Source organism: Caretta caretta, chromosome 1 (genome assembly GCF_965140235.1).
Source record: "Caretta caretta isolate rCarCar2 chromosome 1, rCarCar1.hap1, whole genome shotgun sequence".
NCBI classification, from domain to species: domain Eukaryota; kingdom Metazoa; phylum Chordata; order Testudines; family Cheloniidae; genus Caretta; species Caretta caretta.
The window spans coordinates 222,013,096-222,039,863 of NC_134206.1; the positions used below are offsets into that span (position 1 = coordinate 222,013,096).

Consider the following 26,768-nt stretch of genomic DNA (forward strand, 5'->3'; position numbering starts at 1 on the left):
TAGGATTTTTAGTTAAAATTGTCACAGCTGTCACCAGCAAGAGTTGGTGGCCTCAGAGTGTGGCCACCAAAACTATTGTTGTGAGAATCCCTGGGTTAGCTGACTGAGTAAAGGCACACAATGAGTCAGTAATAAAAACAAGAAATAGAATCCAGGTGTCCAGATTCCCAATTCCCCCTTCAACTGCTAGACTTCACTGGCACTGACAAGAATAGGGCAAAATTGTTTTTCACCTGTGACTTTTTATTTTTGTTCCCATGGAGCAGGGATTCCTCAAACAGGGCCGGCTGAAATTGCAGTGCTTTCCATAGTTACTCAAATATTATTGATAGTTGTTTGCCTCCAAAAATCCACCTGAAAAATCTTGCTCCATTTGTATACCGTTAAAAAGGTTCAGGAGGTGATAATTGCGTATTAACATAACAAAATGAGTGTTTCAGCACTGGTTCTGTAGGAAATTGTATTGCTGTAAAAACATCTATTATTTAGTTACCAGTTGTTGAATGAAGACTCATCAAAGCAGCTGTTATTTAATTCTGTCATTAACAGTGTGATTATGAAAGAGTGTGCTAAACTGAGATCACATAACTCTACTACACACTTTCCAGAATATTCCCTTCCTGACAATTGGGCTTAGCAACCGTTTATGAAAACACCCATTACAACAGTTAAAAAATTTCCAAATAATATTCACTTATTTGCACAAGTCATATCCATTCTTTAGCTACCAATAGCACGAAGGGTCTAATCCAACTCTCACTGAAGTCATTGGAAAGACTCTCATTGACTTAAGTGGGAGTTAGATTAGACTCTGTTCTATCTCAGCTGTTTGTTGGCCTGGGTAAGCAGTAGCACCATGGACTAATTCAGTGGTTTAACCCCACTGGAGAACTTGATTTAGATTCTGTTTCGGGTGCAATGAATGTAATGATCTCATTCAAGTTTTCAGCGAACACTGGTCCATGTAAATTTGGGGAGATTAACATATCTGATCAGAAGCAATTACAGCTGCAGGTTAGGACTACCATGCTCTGACAGAGCGTTTGGCCAGACTCTCTGCTGGTGTATATCGGTATCGTTTGGTTGACTTTGGTGGAACTATGCCATTTTATGCCAGCTGGGGATCTGTTCCAGTTTACAGAGATTCACTTTCTCCCACTGCTGCTATAAGTACTTCATTTTCACAACTACCCGGTGCCCCTTAGCAATTTCAGAACTTAAAACGAAAGCAAATTGGCTTGGTCGCTAAACTGGTCTTCAGCTGCTGCTCTTGAAAATGAGCTAGAAATAAGGAGGCATTGTTGTTGCTTAAAGTGACATTAAACTAGCCAAGGAAAGTGAGGAGAGCTTTTGCAGATCCCCCACCACGAGCTTGGGCACCCAAGCTTCAGAAATGCAATTGGTGAATTAATTAGCTAATTGAGAACTGTGATCAGGTTCTTGTCCCCAAATGCCCTGCAAACACAGTAGGCAGAGTCCAATGTCACCCCCTTCCTGGCGTAGGGACTGACAAACAAAACAACATTAAGATAACAAAGGTCCACTCAAACCTTTCCCCAGGCTTGGCTGGTCCTATGGTTTCTCTCTAATGACTGCTCAGCCCATATGCTCTACATCTTCCTCCCCAGAGAATCACTCCAATTTGCCTTGTATCCGCTATGAGTCAGCAGAACCAACTTAATCCTTTCCCAACAGTGTCAGCATCAGCTAGCAAGGCAGGGTATTTCAGTCAAACACTACAAGACTCTTACAGGAGCTCATACTATATCCTAATTTTCATTTCTTTTAAAATTGAAGTAGGAGATTAGACTACATGTTTTTGCTCTTCCGAGTGGTTTGTGGTATGTCTAGTAATAAGCATGTGGAAGTGATATGGGGGTGAAGGAATGTTAACCTCTGAGATTACAAATTTGGTTGATACAGGTAATAGTGTAGATGTAATATATGTAGACTTCTATGAGACATTTGTCTTGCTAGCACATTACATTTTGATTTAAAAAAATCTAGAAAGATATCAAATTAACATGGCATACATTCAATGGATTAAAAACTGGCTAACTGATAGGTCTCAAAATTGAATTGTAAATGAGGAATCATCATTGAATAGGTATGCTTTAGTGGGATCCCGCAGGGATCAGTTCTTGGCCCTATGCTATTTAACCTTTTTATGAATGACCTCGAAGAAAACATAAAATCATCTCTGATAAAGTTGGCAGATGACAAAAATTGGGAGAGTGTTAAATATTGAAGAGGACAGAGCAATCTGGATCACTTGGTAAACTGGGCACAAGCAAACAATATGCATTTAAATATGGCTAAATGTAAATGTATACTTCTAGGAACAAAGAATGTAAGCCATGCTTACATAATCATAGAATCATAGACTTTAAGGTCAGAAGGGACCATTATGATCATCTAATCTGACCTCCTGCACAACGCACAGTGGGAGACTCTGTCCTGGAGAGCAGTGACTGAAAAAGATTTGGAGCTCAACATGAACTCCCAGTGCAACGCTGTGGCCAAAAGGGCTAATGTGATCCTGCAATGCATACACAATGAAATCTTGCGTATGAGGACAGAGGTTATTTTATGTCAGTATTTGGCAGTCTTGTGACCACTGCTGGAATACCATGTTTTGGCAAAGGTTCAGAGAAGAGCCACGAGAATGATTAAAGGATTAGAAAACATGCTTTATAGGGATTGAGTTTTTTAAGTCTATCTATTTATCTTAACAAAGAGATGGTTAAAGGGTGACTTGATTAGAATCTAAAGTACCAATATGGGGAACAAATATTTTAAAATAGGCTCTCTACTCTATCAGAGAAAGGTATAACATGACCCAATGGCTGGCAGCTGAAGCTAAATAAATTCAGACTGGAAATAAGGTGTAATTTTTTTCACTGTGAGATTAATTAACCATTGGAAAAACTGATCAAGTATCGGGTGAATTCTCCATGACTGCCAGTTTTTAAATCAAGATGGGAAGTTTTTCTAAAAGATCTGCTCTAGGAATTATTCACAATGTCCCCTTCTGGCCTTGGAAGCTATGAATCTCATGATATTACACATTCACTGGGAAAATCATAGATTCCAAAGAGTTAATCCTGCTCTCAGGAATGGAAGCTGGAGATCACAGAGGGGGAATTTCCAGCCAGTGCTCATTGGTGGTAGCATTGAACCCACCTTAAAACACCTGAAGAATGAAAGTTGGTGATTGTGCAGGGAGTTCTCCCTGTCTCATTTAAAGATGGTCCATGATGCTTCCCCCCAAGGATGGAGGCTGGAAATAATGAAGGAGATGCTCTGTGTCCCCATCCCACATCCCAGTGAGGGTTTATTTGCTGAGTGCTCTCAGCACTTTCTCCGAGATTTGGACGTGTAACTTTTGGAGATGGAAAATTCCATTTAACAAATCTTCCAGCGGGGTGGGGGTGGGAGGGAGCGCTCTGTAAGAGTGCTGCCAACAGTACTTTTTCCAGTTTTGCCCAATCAAGTCGCCCCACCCTTCCCCATCTCTCAGGGTTTGAAAAGCTGCCACAGCATGCCCCTGAGGCAGAATACAGAAGGCTTTCATGGTTCTGAACATGAAGACTTGGCATCATTCCCAGGCACGAGGCCGAAGGTCAGAGGTTCATTCCTATGGAAGCTCAGCCCAGTTCAACCTTTGTTTTCTCAGCCCTTCCAGTCCCTTAATCTGACAAAGCACGTGAGGAGCAGGGAAACGGGGTGGGGGAGGGGAATGTGATGTAACTCCAGATCAGGCAAAGTCAGAGACGGCCTTCAGCAATGGTGGTGCTTGCAGCTCACAGTCACTGGTGGTGAACATCACACCCTGAATCTTGTCAAGGAGCCAGAATTCAGAGCATCTGTGTGGGAACCCAGCGGATGAGACACCTTCTTCAGGTGAGGAGAGGGAAATATGACAAGGTGCCTGCTCAATGGCACAGACTCTGGCAGCTCTTTGTTCTGCTGTCTCTGGGGTGTGTCAGGCGGGACTACAAAGGTTTCTGCACCCTGACGGTATTCCTGGAAAAAGAGAGAAGTTACAGTATCTCCCCTGGAAAGGTAAGTCTGCTCTGTGTAATGGGGTTCTCTTTCACTTGGGGGTTCAGCTCTCTGTTGTGGAAGAAAAGGAGCTGGAGTGGAGCAGGCTGGGCTGTATGTAAAGTGTGTCTGTATATATATATATATATAAATAACCACAAAGAAATCCTCCTTGGTTTGACTCAGAGTCAGCTGTTAATCCCTTGACAGATCTCTGCTGGAGATTTCTGTCCAGGTGATGTGAGCGTGTACCTTTTGTGTCACGGTGTGTATATAAGTGATCGTGTCAGAGGGTATCAATGCCGGGGTGAGTGTGTGAGAATGACAAAATGAAAGTGGAGGTGCGTGTGATTGCTACATGTGTGGGAGAGAGAAAGAGTCTTGGGTGTGTCTTCGAGGGTGATTGCTATGTACGTTTTAGAGTATGATTGGGTGCCTGTCAGATTGCATCTAGGTTCTCAGGTGTTAGGAGCGCTATAAACACCTAAGTAGGGAGAGCCAAATTTGGCTCTGTTTCACCAATGTAAATCTGTAATGAGACCTTTAACTGTAAAGGTTTTCCTCCAGATTTGCAATGATGTAAATGAGAACAGTATTTGGCCCATAGTCTCAAGCCTGGTCTAGTCCTCGTTTTTGTACTAGTACACTATGTCAGTTAGAGGTGTCTTTCCTCACCCCCCACCCCTGAAATAGTTGCACCTGTACAACCCCTAGTGTAGATACACTTATACCAGTCTAAAGCACCTGTATGCAGATAGACCTGCAGCTGTTGTCGCTGTGGAACCCACCTCCACAGATAAATAGCAGTGCTGGGAAGGCTGGCTCTGACCCTGGAGCCCTGGTCAGCTGGGGATAAGCAGAAAGGAGAAGCTAGTCTCTCCACCCTCACCACACCACTGGTTGGCTAGAGAGCTGGCAGAAGATCCTGTGCCTACTTGCTTCCAAGGGAAGTTGTGATGGAGGCACCCAGTTATATCAATGCAATAACAACACCCCCAATAACGCAAAGCCAAAGTCTACCTTCTTCCATCCAATGTAGTGCTAGTGTAGACACTGAATTACCTGTGTCTATTCTAACAGTCCTCCAGCAGTTGTTCCACAATGCCCCTGTCCCCACAATAGTCGCCACTCCATTCTCTATTCTGAACTCCACTGTCCAGGGGTCACAGATGCCAGAATCCCCTCCTTCCCCTTTAAAAGAAAAATGCTGGTTTTTTTAAATACCTTTTCCCCAGTTGAACACCTTGGCAAGCATACCCACTAGCCCATATTTCAAGCATCCAACTATGCCTGCTCAGCACAGACAGAGAACTATACCTAGACACACTCCTGCCTGGAGCAGAGCAGAAGTCCTGGATCTCCTTGTCCTATCAGCCATCTCAGGAAGTTTTAAAGAATATGTTAGACAAACTCCTATCAGGGATGGTCCAGGTATATCTGGTCCTGCCTCAGGTGCAGGAGGCTACAGTAGATGGCCTGTCTAGGTCCTTTCCAGCCTAACACTTCCATAATTCTATGAAAATTTGTTGAAATTTCAACACAATTTTAAATTGTAATTTTTTTAAATTGCTAATTCTCTTTTCCCTCAAACAATTTTTTTTGACCAGTTTGAGTCCTGAACCTGTGTCTATGAGTAACCAGAAGGCTCTGCACACTGCAGGACTTGGAGCCTGGGGTGGCATAAATGGGATTAGGTGATCACAGACAAGTTAAATCTTATTTTGCTTTCTGTTCAGGGATCTGGGATGGCTTCAACTTGGCAGAAAATTCAAGAGTTCTACAAATGGGCCCTTGAAAATGGAGGTAGGTGGAGAAGCTGCCTTGCATGGGAATTGCCCAAGGATATCATTAGGTGGCACTATGGAAAGTACAAACCATTAATAAGAATTGTCCCCCACTTAAGCTCACTTTCTTTCCCTGGACACATGGAAAAATCTCTCTTTTCCCTACCAAGATCTTGAGCTTCTTTAGAGCCCTGAGCTATAGCACAGGGAAACACCAGCTTGTGGGGTGAGGGTAGGGATTTAAGCATCTTCATTCTCGCAAAGGAAAACCCTTTAACCCTCATCCACATTTGTAGGGTAATGTTGTGCACCACGAGCATACATGTTCTGATAATTCATGAAGTAGTGGTCCTCCAATTATACTGTTTTAGACTTTGTCACCTAAGCACACGTACACAATTCAATGAAAATTTTAATTTAGCATAAAAACACCTTTTCTGCATCAAAAAGTATGTGGGGTACAAGTGTACCCCAAACATGCTGCACTGTTATACTGTATTTTTAGTAGTTCTATGTATACATGTTTGCTTCCAGTGACAATATCTGTCTAGTATTGTAATACTGGTAACTGTCTCCACACTTAACAGGCTAGGTTTTTTTGCATAAATGTAACTTGCATGTTTGAACTGATGATGCATATGTGGGGTAATGTTATACCCCACAAGGATGTATGTTGTGACACCTCATGAACTAGTGGCTATCCAGCTATGCTGTTCTAGGCATTGCATATGCTAACTGAAAATGCATTGTATCAACAATGGTTACTGCATACAGTCACCCTAAGTAGAAGGTATTCCAGGGATGAGTGACTAGTGCATATTGGTTCACAGTGACTGCAACTCCTTTCTTTCAATTTGCTGTTTAGATAAAGTCTTTTCACCTAAAACTTTAAAGAATTGGTTTTGGTTTCTGAATGCATTTGGGGTTCAAACTACAGTTAATGTAACTTTTTTCTTGACACCGGATTAAGGTTAAAGAAGGCAGCCCTTTATGGGTTCAGCGCGGGGCTCTGAAAGTCTGTCCAGCAAGAATTGCACCTTGCTGCTTGTAAACTCTGAAAGTGACGTCTTAAAACGTACATAGGTATGTCATGGCCAGGCTTGATAGACCAGGTGGTTAGAGTTCAGGTTTTGACTGCTGAAGACCCAGGTACAATCCTACCTCGGGTAGCAAGTGAAATGTTGAGACAAACCAGTGAACAATGTTTGCAGAGTCATCAGGGTGTACTTAGGAGAGACCCAGGACTGGAATAACAGGAGGTGCTGCAGAGTAGCATGGCATGTCAGGAGTGGAATATGCTGCAGATCAGAATTAAGGTATATTGGCAGCTCTGTGTGCTGGCCCAGGATTGGGATAATAAGAGAAGGTTGAAATCTGGCTTCAGGAGCATTGAGTGGCAGAGTGGGGGCTCGAGACTAAAAAAGAGGGAATTCTACAGGCAAGTTGAGAGGCATGTTGCCAGAGCTGTGTGGGTCCCAGGACTGGAATAGCAGAAGGGCTTCTGAGTGGAGATTTAGGAGCACTGGCAGACTGTGGAACCCAGAAGTAGAATATTAGAAGAGTTCTGGCACCAGAGTCCATGGCAGGAGTAACAGGGATATAACAAGTGGATATCTGTGTAGACAGGAGATCTGAAGGACAGGGAGCTGAGAAGGTCAGTACTATGGAGCATTGCCAGCGCTGTGTAAGGAATGGGTGAATGGAAAAGAAAGGAGGTGATGAAACAAACTGGCTGTGTTGTGTGGATCTTCAGCACCGGGATAATGGGTGAGGGCTGACATTCATTGGCAGAGCTATATGTGTGGGGAGCCCAGGATTAGAATAGCAGGGGGGCTGCAGGGCAGGACTGAGGGGCATTGGCAGTGCTGTATGGGGAGTCCAAGGCTGGAAAATCAGGGGGCAGCAGGGCAGGATTGGGGGCCATTGGTAGAGGCTGCGTGTGGAACTCAAGGATGGGAAAGATAAGGGGATGCTGAGGCACATTGGCAAAGCTATGTGGACGGCCAGGTCTGGAAGAATAGGAGAATCAGTGAATGAGGACTGAGATGTCTTTGTGGACCTGGGTGTGGGTTCTATGGCTGGTGTATCATAGAGTGTTACATGTTAGGTTTAAGGCAGTACTTTTGGGGGGTGGCAGGGCTGTAATCCTGCTGAGCTACCTCCTCATGGCAGCACTAACAGAGAAGTGTTCAACCTTCTTCTGCCAAAACACTGTGCTATGAGATGGGGTGTAAGAGGAACAAAAATAGTGTGCGGGTTATCTGGGAGACAGAAAAAATATGGCAGACCCCAGGGATGGAGGGGATAAACTAAAACCAAGACAGGAGCAGTTTATTTAGATATAAAGTCTATTTTCCTCTCAAGGTCCACAAGCCACACTGTTCTTTGCATTTGTGCGATGTGTTTTGCCTTGCAGACCCAAGGACAGACCGCTGGCTCCTGGTTTACTCTCCTCTTCCAGTCACACTGCTCTTCACCCTCTACCTCGTATTTGTGGCATTGGGACCACGCCTCATGCGGAAGTGGGAGCCACTGAGGCTAAAGGGTCTGCTGACTGCCTATAATCTGACCTTGGTGGCTCTGTCAATCTATATGTTCTATGAGGTAAGGATAATGGATCAGCTCCATTTGGATAAACATTTGGGGGGGGGGGGATTTGAAGCAGGAGCCCTTTAAACTCCTTCTCTGATGAACAGGTTTCAGAGTAACAGCCGTGTTAGTCTGTATTCTCAAAAAGAAAAGGAGTACTTGTGGCACCTTAGAGACTAACCAATTTATTTGAGCATAAGCTTTCGTGAGCTTGCATCCAATGAAGTGAGCTGTAGCTCATGAAAGCTTATGCTCAGATAAATTGGTTAGTCTCTAAGGTGCCACAAGTCCTCCTGTTCTTTCTGATGAACAGGTGACGAGGATATGTTTTCATTCTGCCACTAGAGGGCACATTCTACTCTGTAAAATATGTATTGTGGTGAATCCTCTATGGCAGAGGCTCTCAAACTGAGGGGGCACGGAATGTATTCTGGAGGGCCGGGGGGGGGGGGGGTGAGAAGCTTTAGGGGAAAAAACTTACTGCACACATTCAGAGCTGAGTGGCTGGAGAGCAGCAGCTGCTGGCTGGGTGCCCGGTTCTGAAGGCAGCACTGCTGCCAGCAGCAGCGCAGAGGTAAGGGTGGTCTGGTCTGGTATTGCCACCCTTACTTCTGTGCTGCTGCTGGTGGCAGCACTGCCTTCAGAGCTGGGTGGCCGACGAGTGGCAGCTGCTGGACAGGTGCCCGGAGGGGGGTGGCGGTGGGGCATAAACTACTACAGACACAAAGAAGGGGGCGCGATCAAATATCTTTGAGAACCACTGCTCTATGGGTATTTCTACACTGCAATTAGACACCCGCGTTAGGGAAGGTTGCAACATGGGGCATGTCTATACTGCAGCTAAAAACCCATGGCTAGCCTGTGCCCACTGACTTGGGCTAAGGGGCTTAGGCTAAGGGGCTGTTTAATTGCAGTGTACATGTTCTGGTTCGGGCTGCCGCCTGAGGTCTGGGACCCTCCCATCTCTCAGGGTCCTAGAGCCCAGGCTGCAGCCTGATCCTGAATGTCTACACCACAGTTAAACAGCTCCTTAGCCTGAGCCCCGCACTCCTGGGCCAGCCATGGGTTTTTAGTTGTAGTATAGACATACCCTTTATGGCAAACACAATTTCTCCCATGTTTCAACCTTGCTTAATACACCATCCCTTCGAGTTTCGGAGAATTAATGCTGGTGAAAGGTTTCTTAATGACAAACCTGGAATATAATATCTGTTATGTAGCAGCTACAGAACACATGATGTACATTTGTCCCATACATTGTGCCTCAGCCTGACCAGGTCTATCTGTGAGGGTGTGAGAGGAATTTTATTTTCCAAACTCTTGCAATTATGTTTGCTGAGACCTCCAACAAGGGTGCAAATTAATGCCACTGGTAGTGGAAGGGATGTTTATTTTTATTGTTGTTGGGGTTTGTGGATGGGCAACTTTCCATTAGGAACCGAACTGAGATCTACCAACTCTTTTCATGTGCGTCACTGAATACCCATCAAATGACTAGAGCTGAGTACATTTGAAACGAATGATCTAACTAATGAACTTGGCTTTTTATTTACTGTTTTCAGAAGGATCATGACATTCTCACACTTATTCAGAAAGAATTGCAAATATATTTAGCAAACAGTTTGAGTCCTAAAGATTGCTCACAACCAGGTAAAAGTGAATATTCGCTTCTCATCCTTGACCAGTCAGTTATAGGGGCCATGTGGTGTGGTTTCAGCTCCCTAATTAGATGACAAATGCAACTTACCAACACAAAAGGAACGATGAGGTTTACAGTCCAATACGCAATTCAAAATTTGCTTTCAGAGAATTCTCAAGCTTATAATTCACTCTTCATTCTAGAAAAGCTCAAGAACTCAAATATCTGGGGCAATGGGTAACAAACATGATCATATAGAAATTCACTTTCAGGTTCTGACAGATAGAAAAAAAATCTGCAAATATTTGTAGCTGTAGTGATGAATTTGAATCACTATCAGCCTGTGCTGGATTGGGACTGGTTACCTAGCATTACAATGTAAATCTCCTTGAGACCAAGGGAATATGAAAGATGGGATAGATGCAGGACAGAAAATGGGTTTCTCCTATTAGTTTTTTTTTTCTTTTCTTTCAGTTCCTCGTAACTTCAGTCTTGGCCAACTACAGTTACCTGTGTCAGCCAGTGGATTACACCCAAAGCAAGTTGGGAATGAGGGTACAGTTTCATACAGAACTAGTCTTTGGTCCCTCTCATTCTTCAGAGATAGATGGGTTGCTTTGCTGGAAGAATGGTGCCAAACTGCACTCTGGCTACCTTTGCATGTCCTAAGAAGGCTTTTGCTCCTATTCCTCTACTTTCAAATCCATTTCACTAAAAGATTTGCTTCACCACTAAAGGAATCTCTCTAACTCATGGCACATGGATAAGCCTGTATTTTCTACCTGAGGTTCATAAAAGCCTATGGATTCAGTAATTTTCATTACAAAATCCATGATTTTTGTTGATAATTCTGTAATTTTGCCATGTTCCTATTTGTCTGCAAATACAGCCAGGCTTTGAATGAGTATAGGTGTGGATCTGGATTTGTGGCTTGGGCCCGCCTCCCATGCTGATGAGTCCACTGCTTTGCCACGAGGCTGAAAATACTTGGCAATCAATGAAATGATACTCTGCCCTTGTCCCACCAAAAATAAACAAGCAAATCAACTAACCAACCAACCAAAATAAATAATGCAGGCTAAATTTTTACCTGTGAAAAGGGAGATCCATAAAGTCCACTCGGAACTTCACTATACCTATAGATTTTATGTAGAAGACAATCAGATACAATGAAGAACGTCAGCCGTATAAGACCCTCAGGGGACAATGTACTGAAAACATACATCAGCATAGCTATGTCTCTCAGGGGTGTGAAAAATCCACCCTCCCCAGAGACACAGCTATGCTGGCCTAACCCCCAGTGTAGACAGTGCTTGGAAGAATTATTCCAAATGCCTTGATCCATCACTCGGGGAGGTGGATTACCTATAGCAATGGGAGAACCCCTGCCGTCATTGTAGTGCGTGTTTACACTGAAGCACTACAAAGGCGCAGCTGCGAGGCTGTAGCTGTGCTGCTATAGCGTTTTAAGTGTAGCTGTTCCCTCAGGCGGACAGATATGTGTTGAACAAGGATTTTTGTCTCGGTATCAGATGGCATTTCCTTCTCTTTTCCAGCAGATGGCGAGAGTGTGTTGGTGGTTCTTCTTCTCCAAAGTCATCGAGCTGCTTGATACGGTAAGGTGGGCCTGGCCAAAATAACGGGGCTGAGGCTCTGTAATAAACCGTTGGCTCTGAGCCCCCTCATGGGACAAAGACATGGTGCCAAGGCCAATGCGCTGTATTTATTCTGTATGTGGCTGATGCCTTTCAGTACACACTCACTTTCTCTCTCATACACACACGCTGTCTGCACGCTTCAGGGAATAAATCCTGACACTGTCATGGGATGAGGACACAGCTTCAGGGTAGTGTCATATGGAAACCACTTGCCTTCAAGCCTCTAGCCTTGCCACTGGCATCAGCCCAGTAAGTTTCTTTACAAGCATTGGCTGTGCCTTTTCTGTCCCAATGACTGCATACCTGACATCATATTCTCTGAGTGGACGTTCCCTTTAAATCTAGGATCAGCCCCCTTTACACAAACACACTTTCTGATGTTTAGGTAGCTCAGACTGTCAGGGGTTCATGCAGGGCCAAAAGGAGAAATCTGAACCTGAGCGGTGGGTGGGTGGGAGAGGGACTGGTGAGGTTACACACCCACACGCTGGGAGAGTCCACTCCCCAAATGTGGGTGCAAGGTTAATTTCACCAATTAGTCAAATCTATTGTAGCGTCTGCCTGTTTTGCAGGAGACCGAGGCTAGTCATTGTCCCTCTGACTAAAGTATGATATTAAGCTGAAGAGTAAACAGCCTAGGACTATGTAGGTGCCCCAGACTCTCCACTGCTGCATGTGCATTGACAAGATGAGATTATTCCAGGCCATTGATCCTGGGATAAGGGTTTGTGCCCCGGGTGAGTTTCACCTTGAATTTCCATCATGGAGGCCAACTGTTCCATAGTAATATACCAGACCTTCCCTTGCACCTCAAATGGCATACTGGATCCTATGGGGGAACTGGTCAGCAAGGGCACGGTGTTTGCTGGATTGCCTAGAACCCCTAGAACCGATCCTGGCTGGGGAATACTTTGACACCCTCTATGCCCAGACTTTATTAGTGTAGGGACTGCCTATGAACTGGATCAACTGGAGTGAAAGTTGCATGGCTAATGGTCTGGCCTACCCCTCTGCATTCTGAGTAGCAGATATGGGCTGTTCCCCCAGTCATAGAATCATAGAAGATCAGGGTTGGAAGAGACCTCAGGAGGTCATCTAGTCCAACCCTCTGCTCAGAGCAGGACAAACACCAAACAAATCATCCCAGTCACCACTGCCCAGAAAGCAGTTCTTCCTGGTAGTGACAAAGCAGCATATGATTGGTTGATATCACCCTCTTTCCTAATGGGAACACCATCAGAGCCTGGCTGCTCAATGTGATGCCTCCCCTGGAGATCTGTCTCCGGTGCTAGTAGACTATATGTAACTTGTGCTTCTGCATCGTGGACCTCAAACAAAACCCGGGATCCAGACACCTCCAAACTACATGGACGTTCAGGTCTGGATCCAGATGTTGTGTCTTGGGCCCATCTGTGTGGGTAACCACTGAGAGAGTCTGCAGTGGAATCCCAAGGTACAGATGGCTGAGGCTTTGTGGAAGGCCTCTCCTCTTCCAAATAGCATAAGGTCCGTGTGTGTGTTGGATTTGCCAGTCTTCAGCTTGGCTTCTAAGGGAAGGATGATATGTCACCAAGATGCAAGCGGAATGGAGTTGGGGTGCTTCAGGTCAAGTGCTGGCTACCCGTAGCCCCTTGTACTCCTAGGCCCTGTCTATACATACAGAAGAACTCAAGATTTTCTCTCTTCTGACTTCTTTCAGGTCTTCTTCATCCTGCGCAAGAAGCCTGAGCAGGTGACTTTCCTGCATGTGTATCATCATGGCACCATGCTCTTCAACTGGTGGGCTGGTGTCAAATACGTGCCTGGAGGACAGGGTAAGCTTCCCTTCAATGGGCATACTTTGTCTCCCTCTCTCTTGTTCTGGAGATAATCTGAACCCTGCATCTTGACTGGTTAGTGGACAGAAACCTCACTGTACATTATCCACTTTGGTAGTGAGAGACGAGGGTATCACCACTGACACCTGTTAGATGCTTTTTTGGACTGTCCTGTCCACCTTTAGACTGTTCTAATCACTGCCTCATCCAAGACAAGACTGCCCCATTCACTGCCCAGACAGAAATGAGAACACCAAGTTCAAAGCCTAAGTTTGCACCTACTTGTTTTCCTTCCCAGATCAGGACTGCCCTCATTCTCTGTTCAGCTAGGGCCTGTCCCATTCACTGCTGTGCCCAGATCCAGACTGTCCCATTCACTCTCTAGCTCATATCCTGACTATTCCCCACTGCCTGTCTAGCCTGACTGCCCCCTCTGACTAATCCACCCTAATGCACAATGCTAGAACTATAGAGCCAAGCTTGGCATAGGAATTCATGGTGCTTTTGCATGGGAAGAAGTTTTGTAAAAGGCCTTGGTATCTGAGTGATCTGCACTATCCAATCCAGCATTCCCTCCTCTGTCTTTGGACCTCCTGTCTGTTCCTTCTAGAAACCAGTTATGGCTCGGGCCCACACAGAGGGAGCAGGGTTGTGTAGGGTGCTCCTTGGAGGGTGTGAGATGGTATAGGATGATGGCTCATGTTTCTAGGGCATTCTTGGTGATGTTTAGTAAATGAAGGGTGTCACACATGTATGGGTCACAAGGGAACAATATTTTGGACATGTTACCTAGGGAACTGTGTCTGTCAGTACAGGAGGATGAATCTGATAGACTCTGTGTGCCTTGTTCTTCCTGCTTTCCTGTATTCTCTATCCCACAGCCTTCTTCATTGGGATGTTGAACTCCTTCGTGCACATCTTCATGTACCTGTATTACGGGCTGGCCAGCCTGGGACCACAAATGCAGCGCTACCTGTGGTGGAAACGCTACCTTACCATCCTGCAGCTGGTAATTAATTCCATACATCCACCTCCTCCCTCTCCAGCCCTGGGATAGGGTGGCACCAGTTTTCTGTCTGTCCCCTCCCTGGCTCTCTCATCCCTGGTCTAACCTACTGGAATGGCCATCTCCCTAGGTGTCCTACTGCAATTGATCAGGGAGAAGTCTGGGTTGAGTGGTACTCAGGAATAAGCCAAGAGACATTTCAATACTTACAGTGACTTTTTCCAGACAAGTTTTATCCCCACAAGGGGAAGAAAACAGGCAGAAGACTTTTACACGTCCGTTACCCTCCCCACCCCAATTTATAAAAGAGTTTTCTGCATCACAGCATAGTACATTTCAGCTAAGGATTCTGGGGGAAGATCATTCCACCACTGATTCCTCGTCAGAAAGACTTGACTTCTTGTGTATGGTGGCTGTTTCCATACCCCACCTCCCCACCCCCAAAGTCCTTAACAAGTAGTTTGATTTTTGTGTGTGGAAGTGTTGAGTGATCACTGGAGTTTGTGGGAGCTGTGGTTGTCCAGTAACTGTGGAAATCAGACCTCCTTTTATTTTGATTCCTTAGTGTGGATTTAAGTTGTATGTACCCAGGTTTAAAAAACAAAACACAAAAATGGTAGGCCTTATCTCCTAAATTGTTTTCTCTTGGCTTTCTCCTTTCCTCATCTCTGAGGATGTGGCAAATCCTGACATTTCAACCATGTGTTTCTCTGGTTGCTTAAGGCTACGACATAAATAGAAATAGTCCAGAGAAGGGCAATGATTACAGCCATGTGCCTGGGGGAGCGGGGAGTTAATTCCACATACAAAGAGAGATTAGGAAGACTAGGATTATTTAGTTACTAAAGAAGAGTAAGAGGAGATATTGTAAAGTTAAAATAATAAAGGGTGTAAAGAAGCCTGTTACAGAGCTCTTTTTTACCATGTGCTGTAATACAGGGACAAGAAGGCACTGCATGAATGAAAGATTTAAAAATACAGAACAGAGCAAAGGAAATACGTGTTTACACAACATACATTCAATGTATAGAACTCCATGCTGTGAGATATTAAGGCAAATGGCTTAGTAAGATAAAAAATGGATTGATGCTTACATGAATAAGAGTAATAGCTGCAGTTACACTGGCTAAGCTAAAATGTAAAGGGCTCTCAATCCAAATGTTTAAAGGTATAATCTGAACACCATCTGGTGAAAGGAAGGATTCTCCTTACCTTCAGACACCTATCCCAAAGCATCAGTTACTGGGCAGTAGCAGAGAAGGGACACAAAAGAAGACTGACTAGTGATCTGCTCTTGAATGGCATGGGGCAGGATACTAAACTTTATGAACTAATTTCCTGCTCCCCCCTGGCAGTGGGCAGGATCCAGTACTTCATGGACCCATGATATCCTTCAATATGATAGAAGCTGAATATTGGACTTGGTGAATAAATGGTTTCCTCCACTATGGTGGGAGATGGGATATCTGACCTGCTCCAGTCTAAAAGAAGGCTTGTTCTGGACTGAGTGGACCAATGGTCTGTTGTGATGTGGCTAGTGGAGGATGCTGGACTGGAAGGACCAACAGTCAGTTGTAGTTTGACTATTTTGCTATGTAGCATCTCTAATCCTGCTTCTGTTTTTTTCCCTCACTGGCAGTGCCAATTTGTGGCCATCGCCATTCACTCCTCCTATAACCTCTTCACAGAGTGCCCATTCCCCAAAGGCTTCAATATCGCAGTCTTCCTCTACATCCTCAGCCTCATTGTTCTCTTCCTGAACTTCTACTACTGGACCTACACCAGGGGGAAGTGGGAGAAACTAACATGAAGGAGAGGGACGTGGTCTGAGGACATTGCCAGAATTCACATATACTCCATTGCCTCTTCCTCGATTCCACTTAGAAGATGTATTTGGAGAGGGTGAGGGAGGATCATACAAGAAGATTCTTGGCTGCCTTATCATTATCAGTTGGGAAGGGAAAAGGAACTAGAGGGGTCAGAAGACAAGTAATGAGGTACTGATGTTTGCTTATTGAACATTGGTACAAATATAAGCTAAGCTGATAGATGATAGTCACCAACATTTGGTGGCCTGTGTGAAACTGGCTGTTTGTCTCAGGTCCAGTGCTAGTGGGTAAGTGTCCAAAGCACAGTTGACATATTTGTTACAAGTAACAGCAGAGGCCAGGAACTCACTGGGATTCGAGAATGTATTAGCTTGTCATCCCTCCATATCAGGGAGCACGTAGTCTCTCTCCATATTCTATCCCTCCATATCCGGAGCACACGAGCAGAGAGTGGACTTCATCCTGCTCTCTCTTTCACAAGCGTGTAACCCCACTGACTTCAGTTTACACCAGTGTAAATGAGAGGAGAATCAGGCACTAACCACAGGAAACTCGCTCTGCTGCTGAACCTGCTCTCTGGCTCAACAAAGGTCGTCGGACCCCAGAGCTGTCAAGACAGCACTGACTTTCACCCTAAGTAAGAAATTAATGTGATGAAGGAAAACTTATTAACATACCATTTTCTGCCTTGCATGTATTTATCTTTTGATTATTGTTGTAACGCTAAAGCAATAACTTTTTAGTAGGGATGTCAAGCAATTAAAAAAATTAATCGTGATTAATCATGCAATTAATCGCACTGTTAAACAACAGTGGCATTCTTATTGAATACTATTTATTTAAATGGAATAGAATATCATTTATTTAAATATTTTTGGATGTTTTCTACATTTTCAAATATATTGATTTCAATTACAACACACAATGCAAAGTGTACAGTGCTCACTTTATATTTCTTTTTAATTATAAATATTTGCATGGTAAAATAACAAAAGAAATAGTATTTTTCAATTCACCTAATGCAAGTACTGTAGTATAATCTCTTTATCATGAAAGTTGAACTTACAAATATAGAATTATGTACAAAATAACTGCATTCAGATATAAAACAATGTAAAATTTTAGAGCCTGCAAGTTCACTCAGTCCTACTTCTTGTTCAGCCAATCACTCAAACAAGTTTATTTACATTTGCAGGAGACAATGTCACCTGAAAGTGAGAACTGGCGTTTTCATGGCACTGTTGTAGCCAACAGTGCAAGGTATTTACATGCCAGATGCGCTAAAGATTCATATGTCCTTTCATGATTCAACCACCATTCCAGAGGACATGCGTCCATGCTGATGACGGGTTCTGCTCAATAACAATCCAAAGCAGTGCAGACCGATGCATCTTCATTTTCATCATCTGAGACAGATGCCACCAACAGAAAGTTGATTTTCTTTTTTGGTGGTTCAGGTTCTGTAATTTCCACATCAGTGTTGCTCTTTTAAGACTTCTGAAAGCATGCTGGGAGGGGTTGCAAGTGCTTTGGAAGTTAGGTTTAAAATTGAAAGTGGTCTGGACAAACTGGAGAAATGGTCTGAAGTAAATAGGATGAAAGTCAATAAGGACATATGCAAAGTACTCCATTTAGGAAGGAACAATCAGTTGCACACATACAAAATGGGAAATGACTGCCTACGAAGGAGTGCTGCGGAAAGGGATCTGGGGGTCATAGTGGACCACAAGCTAAATATGAGTCAACAGTATAATGCTGTTGCCAAAAAAGCGAACATCATTCAGGGATATATTAGCAGGAGTGTTGTAAGCAAGACACAAGTAATTCTTCCACTCTACTCTGTGCTGATTAGACCTCAACTGGAGTATTGAGTCCAGTTCTGGGCGTCACATTTCAGGAAGGATGTGGACAAATTGGAGAAAATCCAGAGAAGAGGGACAAAAATGATTAAAGTTCTAAAAAACATGACCTAAAAGGGAAGATTGAAAAAATTGGGTTTGTTTAGTCTGGAAAAGAGAAGACTGAGGGGAGACATGATAATAGTTTTCAAGTACATAAAAGGTTGTTACAAGGAGGAGGGAGAAAATTTGTTCTTAACCTCTGAGGATAGGACAAGAAGCAATGGACTTAAATTGCAGCAAGGGTGGTTTAGGTTGGACATTAGGAAAAACTTCTTAACTGTCAGGGTGGCTAAGCACTGGAATAAATTGCCTAGGGAGGTTGTGAAATCTCCATCACTGGAAATTTTTAAGAGCAGGTTAGACAAACACCTGTCGGGAATGCTCTAGGTCAGAAGTGGGCAAACTATGGCCCACAGGCCACAACCCTCCTGCCCAGCCCCTGAGCTCCTGGCCCAGGAGGCCAGCCCCTGGCCCCTTCCCCACTTTTCCCTCTCCCCCGCAGCCTCAGCGTGCCGTGCTGCCGATGTAGTGTATTAAACTGCTCCGCGTAGGAATGTGCCACCGCTCGCAGTTGCGGAGAGCAATTTACTACACTGCACTAACGCAACGCTCTGGGTGGTGCGGCTGTAGCGTCGCCAGCCGCCGGTGCTCTGTGCTGCGCGGTAAGGGGCCAGGGAGTGGCAGCGGGGGGGGGGGGTGGATAGAGGGCAGGGGAGTTTGGGGTGGTTGTCAGGGGGCGGGTGTGTGGATGGGGTCGGGGCAGTCAGAAGGCGGGGAATGGGGGGGTTGAATGGGGGCAGGGATCCCTGGGGGGGCAGTCAGGAAGGAGGAGGGGTTGGATGGGGCAGTCGGGGGGAGGGGTTCCGGGGGCAGTCAGGGGACAGGGAGCGGGGTGTGTGTGTGTGGATGGGGCAGAGGTCAGGGAACAGGGCGGGTTGGATGGGGCAGGCGTCCTGGGGGGTGGGGCTGTCAGGGGGCAAGAAGCAAGCGGGGGCGGATAGGGGGCGGGAGCACAGCCTCCCCTAACTGGCCCTCCATACAATTTCTGAAACCCGATGCGGCCCTCAGGCCAAAAAGTTTGCCCGCCCCTGCTCTAGATAATACTTAGTCCTGCCATGAGGCTGGGGACTGGACTAGATGACCTCTCAAGGTCCCGTCCAGTCCTATGATTCTATGCTTCACACCTCATCCCTCTCAGATTTTGGAAGGCACTTCAGATTTTTAAACCTTGGGTTGAGTGCTGTAGCTAACTGTAGAAATCTCACATGGTGCCTTCTTTGTGTTTTCTGAAATCTGCAGTGAAAGTGTTCTTAAAACGAACAACATGTGCTGGGTCATCATCCAAGACTGCTATAACATGAAATATATGGCAGAATGTGGGTAAAACAGAGCAGGGGGACATACAATTCTCCCTCAGGAGTTTCAATCACAGATTTAATTAACACATTTTTTTTAAGGCGCGTCATCAGCATGGAAGCATGTCCTCTGGAATGGTGGCCGAACCATGAAGGGGCATACGAATGTTTAGCATATCTGGCATGTAAATACCTTGCAATGACAGCTACAAAAGTGCCATGCAAATGCCTGTTCTCACTTTCAGGTGACATTGTAAATAAGAAGCGGGCAGCATTATCTCCTGTAAATGTAAACAAACTTGTTTGTCTTAGCGATTGGCTGAACAAGAAGAAGGACTGAGTGGACTTGCAGGCTCTGAAGTTTTACATTGTTTTGTTTTTGAGTGCAGTTATGTAACAACAAAAATCTATATCAGTAAATTGCACTTTCATGACAAAGAGATTTCACTACAATACTTGTATGAGATGAATTGAAAAATACTATTTTTGGTTTCACAGTGCAAATATTTGTAATAAAAATAATATGCACTTTGATTTCAATTACAACACAGAATACAATATATATGAAAATGTAGAGAACTATCCAAAATATTTAATAAAGTTCCCTTGGTATTCTATTGTTTAACTGTGTGATTAAAACTGTAATTAGTCACAATTAATTTTTTGAGTTAATCGTGTGAGTTAACCGCAATGAAACAACAGCCCTACTTTTAGCCCCATTGGGCATTACTCCTGTCAGTTCTTAGAGCAAGCAGAAAATCTTTACTTTCCCCATTTATAATTTTTGTTACTGATTATTATTACCATTACTTATTTTTCCACTCAGAATTGGAAGAGATTTAGACCAACATTGATAACTGCCTACACTATTAAATCATACTTCTACATAAAATCCCATATAAGGCTCCATCCTCAGTTTGTATAAACTGGCACAGATCCATTGAAAGTCAATGCTGCTATACATCAGCTGTGACATGTGGGTGGGGTTTTCTAAAAAAGACTGAATGGCTCTTTAGTGCTCCTAAGTCACTTAGCGACAGTTTCATTTCCAAAGATATTTAAGCACTTAAAGATGCAGCTAGTGTCTAGTGGGATTTTCAAAGCATCTAGATACTTAACTGAAAGTCATTTAAATGGAACTTAGACACCTTTGGAAATCCCATCCATAGCCCATAAATGACAAACCTGTATTTATTGCATTCTCATTTTTAATTTGGGGTATACATTTAAGTTGCACGTCTATTACGGTGTCTTTAAAAAGTTTCTATTCAGCCTGCTGGGATTTCACTTTTGGTGCTGTACCTTTCAATTTCTGTTTTACTAACTTCCTCATTTTTATGTAGTTCTCCTTTCTGAAATTAAATGCTACCGTGTTGGGATGTTGTGGTGTTTGCCTCACTACAGGGATGTTCAATTTAATTATATTATGGTCACTATTACCAAGCGGTCCAGCTATATTCACCTCTTGGACCAGATCCTGTGCTCCACTTAGGACTAAATTAGTGATCATGAACTCCTTATTTGCAGTACTCAACTTTTTTTCATTTAAACTGGGTGATCAAAGTTGTTATTATCAGACTTAGGCATCCTGTGAGGTGGCAACAGTTGAAACTTGACAGTAGAGGTATATCCTTCTTTTTTTTTAAAAAAAAAGAGCAAAAAATGTAAATTTCCCTTTAATGTCATATCCCTAGAGTTTAAGATTACATCACAGTAATATACTGTAAGTAGCAAAAGGATGAAGATTAAAAATATCAGGCATGTGTTTGCAAGTCGGAAAGATTCATGCTCTCTGGTGAAGGCCAAAGCTTTGAGAGTGGAATGGAAAATACTGTGTAACTGCCGGATTTGTAATAGTCCCTGGGCCCAATCCTGCTTGTTCTAAAATCAGTGACAAAGCCCCCACAGATTTCAGTGGGAGCAGGATGATATTGAAATATGTCCTATACACAAGATAGTACCTAGAAGCACCACTCTAGTCTAATAGATGGCCTGATTTTAAATTTTTTCTATTTCTTTTTTTTTTTTTAAGAGGCAGAGTGGGCCAGTGCGTAAGACACTGGATCAGGAAATCTGCATTCTATTGCCCGCTCTGCTGCTGAATTCTTGTGTAACATTGGACAAATTACTTCATATCTGTGTACTTCCATTTTCCCCTTTGTAAAATGGGGCTCATTAGGTCTTCCTTCGTATAGCACCTTGAGCTCTCCGGATGCAAATCACTATATAAGTGGATGTAAGTGGCCGGATTTCCGGAAGTTCTGGGCACTCACTGCTGCTCTTCAAGTCAATGGGAGATGTGGGTCTTAGCACTTCTGAGAAATCAGGCCACTTTCGTTCTGTGTGCCTAAAAAATGTCCAAGTTTAGAAATTTTGGCCCTAAAGCACCAAATTAACCAGGAAATTAGCCTAATGTTCAGTTTTAAGAAAGAAAATATCCCTGAGGGATTATAATCTTAATCAAAGCAAAATTCAGAAAATAAAAGAAATCTCGATTTTAAATCTTTTCCATATACTATCACAGATGCTGGTAAGGTGCTAAAGAACGTGTGTATTAATTCTAGGGAAATAGAAAGGATAGGAACACTTGCTGGCTTTGTTATAATTCTCAGAGCTTTTCAGCTATTAACAGTGTATGTGATGCAGTGTACAGTCCAAAAGCAAAGGGCTGAATCTCCAAGCAGTTTCTGCATCTCACTGGACAAAGCGGGTAATGTAGGAGATTGTCACATGAAATAAATAAAAAATCAGTGGTGCAGAAATACACATCTGCACAACTTACACTAAAATGGATCAGCCAGACACTATAGATAGAACAGTGTGAATGTCTTGAATTCATTAATGAATTTCTTTGTGGATTAGGCCTTGATGGAGAGAGTGCTCACATACAGATGTTTATTGTGATTTGTCAATGGCCTTGTACTTAATCCTCCTGAACAGGAAATAAGAGTCTGTACAGGGGACTCCCTCAGGGACTATGGCAGTTTGCAGAAACTCTCTCTCTCTCTCTCTGTGGCCTGAATCATCACAACACAGGATCAAGCTGCTGGAGGATTAGCAAAGGGAGGAAATGGATTTGCCTTTAACCCCTTCAGCAGCTTCTCTGCTTCAAATGGCATCCTGCATCTGATGAAGTGAGCTGTAGCTCACGAAAGCTTATGCTCAAATAAATTTGTTAGTCTCTAAGGTGCCACAAGTATTCCTTTTCTTTTTACCCAGGAGGGACATGTTATTTATAGATCAGCTATGGCATGAATGGAGAGGAAACAAGGGGGAAGATCTAGCAGATCCCCACTTCCACAGGTGGCTCGGCCCCCCATTCCACCTACCAGTGGAGGCCCATTATTAGCCCTACACCAGCTGAGGTCAATGGTAAAAGCTGATCAACATCAAGGGAGAGCTCAGCAGGGCGAGTTACAGCTCAGTGTCATATGTATTTCTAGGGTGATGCACCTTTGCAGCACTAGTGAGGATGGGATGCATCCAGGGGCAGAGCACGTGGGCACACAAATAAATGAAACTGGAAGCAGCTAGTCTCCCCAAGATGGGAATTTCTGAACAAAAAGTGGTTGTGCATCAACATTTTGACATCTTCCAATTAGAAAATGTCAAAACAAAATGTACTGATGTAAAAAACAAACAAACCAGTTTGAGACACAAACAAATTGGTGAAACTGACAAGTCGCTCAGTGTTTTGGTATGGTCAAATATGTTTTTTTCACTGCAAAAGGCTTTGGCTGAAAGATTTTTGCCCAGCTCTAGGTGGCACAGCCTGTGAAGCTAGTACATGCTTCCCATCCCCATTTCTACCACGATGGAGAATGTGGCCAGGGTGGAGGCTCTGGACCGACTGAAAAACAAGTAAAAATGGATGCTTGGGGGTGGGAGGGGTCCTTCCATGGAACATTGTGCAATTCCCTGCATTTTAGGAAATATAGAGGTTCAAAATAGAGGTTTGACAGTAAATCTATGTATGATTGTATTATTTATCTGTACCTGGGAGGGAGCTGGCGGAGGGATGTATGCGTGAGTATAGGGAGACAATGGTTGGGTACAGGTCTGCCTTTCTCAGGCACTGTTGCTATGGGAAGGCCTTTCTGAGGCACTGGTAGGAAAGGATGGGAGCCTCAGCCAGACACTAGCTCCTCTTCCTGTCCACACTTAAGATTCTCCTCCCTGGGGAGTCCTCATCTCACAAGCCAGTGGGAGGGGATTTTCCAGGGGAGCAGCACTCTTTGAAACCAGGAAAAGGGAGACATTTCCCTCTGCTCTTAGCAAAGGGGAAGAAGCTGTCCTTCCCTGTGCATCCCCCTGGCCAGGAGAAACCAACAGCAGTCAGAAGGGGTCTGTGCACCTAAAGAACCAGAGGAATCCCATTTACCAGCCAACCAACCACAAGAGGAGGTTTGTTACTCAGGCCACAAGCCAATCCACCTGCTCCTTCTGTGAGGAACAGGTAAGAGAGCCATGTAGAAGTACCTCCCTGAAGCAAGAAGTATGGCAAACTGAGAGTGGAAGTGTTGATCCCTTTGATGCATGGATGGTGCTGGAACGAACGGAATGTTTTGGTGTGGACGTGAGTGTGGTTGAGGTTATGTAACCCAAGGAATGTCACATGTATCACTGAGTGAAGTGGAACATTTCTGAGAAAGACCCTTGTTAAAGTATTGGCAGCATTACTACGCTATCTACAAGTCAGCCTATTTTCCATGCCTCCCTCTCTATCCAATGCCACATTCCTGGGGTTTCCATAGACACTACTACCCTTCAAGAAAGCATTCAGCCACACAGCCACTGCTCACTGCACTCAGAAACGTGGGGATCCTGAACAAGAGCTGCATTCATCATGCCCCCCTTCACATAAAACACCACATACACACAACCTGACAACCTGCCCTGTATAGAGGAAAGGGACACAGACTCAATCATACATGGAGGTGAGGGTTCCAAGGATGGTTAAACTGGGAGGCTGGTGCGGGGAGGAAGGGAGAGAGAGAGAGAGAAATAGTGGTATTCTACTCAAAAACTGCCCACAATCCCAAAGTAGTTGGATGTTTCTGCTAAAATGATCAGCAGGGCAAGAGGTAAGGAAGTTGCCATTTTAATTTCCTTTATTAGGTTTCAGAGTTAACACTCTACCTGAGCTGAATGAAGACAGCTTATCTCTCTTTTAGTGCTATAATTCCCATTTGCCTCCAAAAGCGGGAAAACAGCACTGCATCAGTTCACCTTCAGAAGGTTACCTTCACAACTGGTAGGGATAGGATTTTATGTCAAATGAAAGCTTAAATTCTGCAGAAACTCCTACAGGCATCAGAGAAATGCTGGTACAGTGTGTCACAGAGTGCTGAATCTCTCTCTCACCCTGATTGGGGCTAGGACAGAACACTCTGGGAGAGAGAAATCTGCCTGTCCTTTCCCAACTCTCTCCTCCCCCGGCTCTCCGAAAGAGGCAGTAGTATCAACCCCTAGATGCTGTGCCAGGGAAGGCTGTGATCTCCACCATAATACTGCACTATGTGTGTTAAGTGGGGCAGGGTGGCGGGGTGTGGGGAGGAAGGGAGAATTGCAGAGGGTGTTTCTGGGGGTGAGTATAGGTGGATGCTTCAAGAATATGCATTGAGCTGTGCATCCACCTATACTCACCTCCAGAAACACATAGGTGTGAACACAAATGCCATGCATGTGTGTGTGTGTGTGTGTGTATATTATGCAGGTTTGAATTATTATCTAAATAATTGGTATTGCAAAATAAGGGCCCTGTGTTGCAAACATACACAGAATTTTGCTCCTGGGCAGGTAGTCCCATTGGATTCAATAGGGACTGCTCATGTGAGTAAAGTCACTCGTTGGACCCTAGGTAATAGCTGCATAGCCTTACATGTCACTGATATTGTGTTAGCTCTGGGAGGCAAATTATAGAACAGTACTGTGTCGATGGGAAATAATCACTAATGACAACCATTTAATATAATTATGTTTTTTTCTATTTCAGGAATGGTTAATATGTGTAGGCATATGTTGTGTACAGAGATAACATTTTACATTAAGTGGAAATGAATTAATTAAACTAGGCAAATCATTATACAGCCACATGACTATAACAAAAGGATGCAATAATGAATAATGTTCCTGCAGTGGTGCATAGCAGAGGAAGGAAAATGGTTTTCCACTTTAATATTAAATATTTTACTCCTGATTATTTCAGAAACCCAGAAATCCACAGCAGTTAAAAAACAGGTACAACACGTTGTAAAATTCTGAATATTACAATATTCTTATATATATATTATATTCCCATATAGAAATTGAGGAGATGTACTGAAGATGGCAAACAAATAATATCTTAGTATTGATTCCACTCGGTGTGATAAGGTAAAACAGATTCAACCTGTTTTCTCGAATAAATTTGCATCTATTGACATTTACAAAGTTTTGATGTAGTTTAAGAATGGTATATGCTTGGATTATGTCAATGGAAAACATGATCAATGGTATTGATATGCTGAAATCCTAAATAGAAATTTATTCTGATGAAAATATTCTGTTTTCTCCTTTGGGAGGCTTTGAAACAGGTATAAGCTCGTGTCTTCTGCAGGCTAAACAAACTCAGAGAAGGCACCAAAACCCCATTTCTTTGTTCTGTCTGAACTTGGAAAAAAATCGAAAGGCCAAAAGAATCCCCAAAGTGTGTTGTGATTATGATTTCCATTATGTGTAAATGGGGTTTTATAGCCGGAGAGACTTTACAGACCTCTCTCTACAAAATCCCTTTAACGAATAATCCATGAATGGGGACAGGCAGTATAATCCTTTCAGCCTGAACTGGTTTCAGCCTGAACTGGTTGTGTGTGCAGGCATGTGGGAGCCTGTGTGTGTTTTGGAGTGGGGGCGATGTCTATACATTCACTGTAGGGCAGGCTTAATTGTATAGCTTCAATCGCTCCTGTATCCCACGAAGGGAAAATACCCTCTTGTGGTGCGAGATACAATTTGTCATGTCCTTTCTTGCATCACATTATTACAGCGGTTCTGGATTCTGTCTAGCCGACCTTTCTCACATCAACCCGTTTCTCCTGTTACACTGCTGCAAACGCACCGGCATCTCTGGATCTGTAACTGAAAGGAGACTTTCTCTGGGTCTGA

General features: G+C 43.8%; 1 protein-coding gene across 6 annotated transcripts; it reads left to right on the forward strand.

Moving 5' to 3' along the window:
- The first annotated feature begins 3,721 nt into the window (after nucleotides 1-3,721).
- Nucleotides 3,722-25,978, forward strand: LOC125630340 (very long chain fatty acid elongase 4-like). Of its 6 annotated transcripts, none has more exons than XM_075120922.1 (8): nucleotides 3,722-4,065; nucleotides 5,781-5,847; nucleotides 8,245-8,432; nucleotides 10,531-10,611; nucleotides 11,613-11,672; nucleotides 13,414-13,528; nucleotides 14,413-14,540; nucleotides 25,928-25,978. In XM_075120922.1, exons 1-8 carry the CDS (start codon nucleotides 3,886-3,888, stop codon nucleotides 25,970-25,972), a joined length of 864 nt encoding a protein of 287 aa, XP_074977023.1. In that variant the 5' UTR covers nucleotides 3,722-3,885; the 3' UTR covers nucleotides 25,973-25,978. The 6 variants fall into 6 exon arrangements, with proteins under 6 accessions (XP_074977023.1, XP_074977017.1, XP_048692089.2 ...); XM_075120916.1 differs by lacking the exon at nucleotides 25,928-25,978 and adding an exon at nucleotides 16,177-17,554; XM_048836132.2 differs by lacking the exon at nucleotides 25,928-25,978 and adding an exon at nucleotides 16,177-17,554 and having other exon boundaries at nucleotides 11,616-11,672.
- The last annotated feature ends 790 nt before the right edge of the window (nucleotides 25,979-26,768 follow it).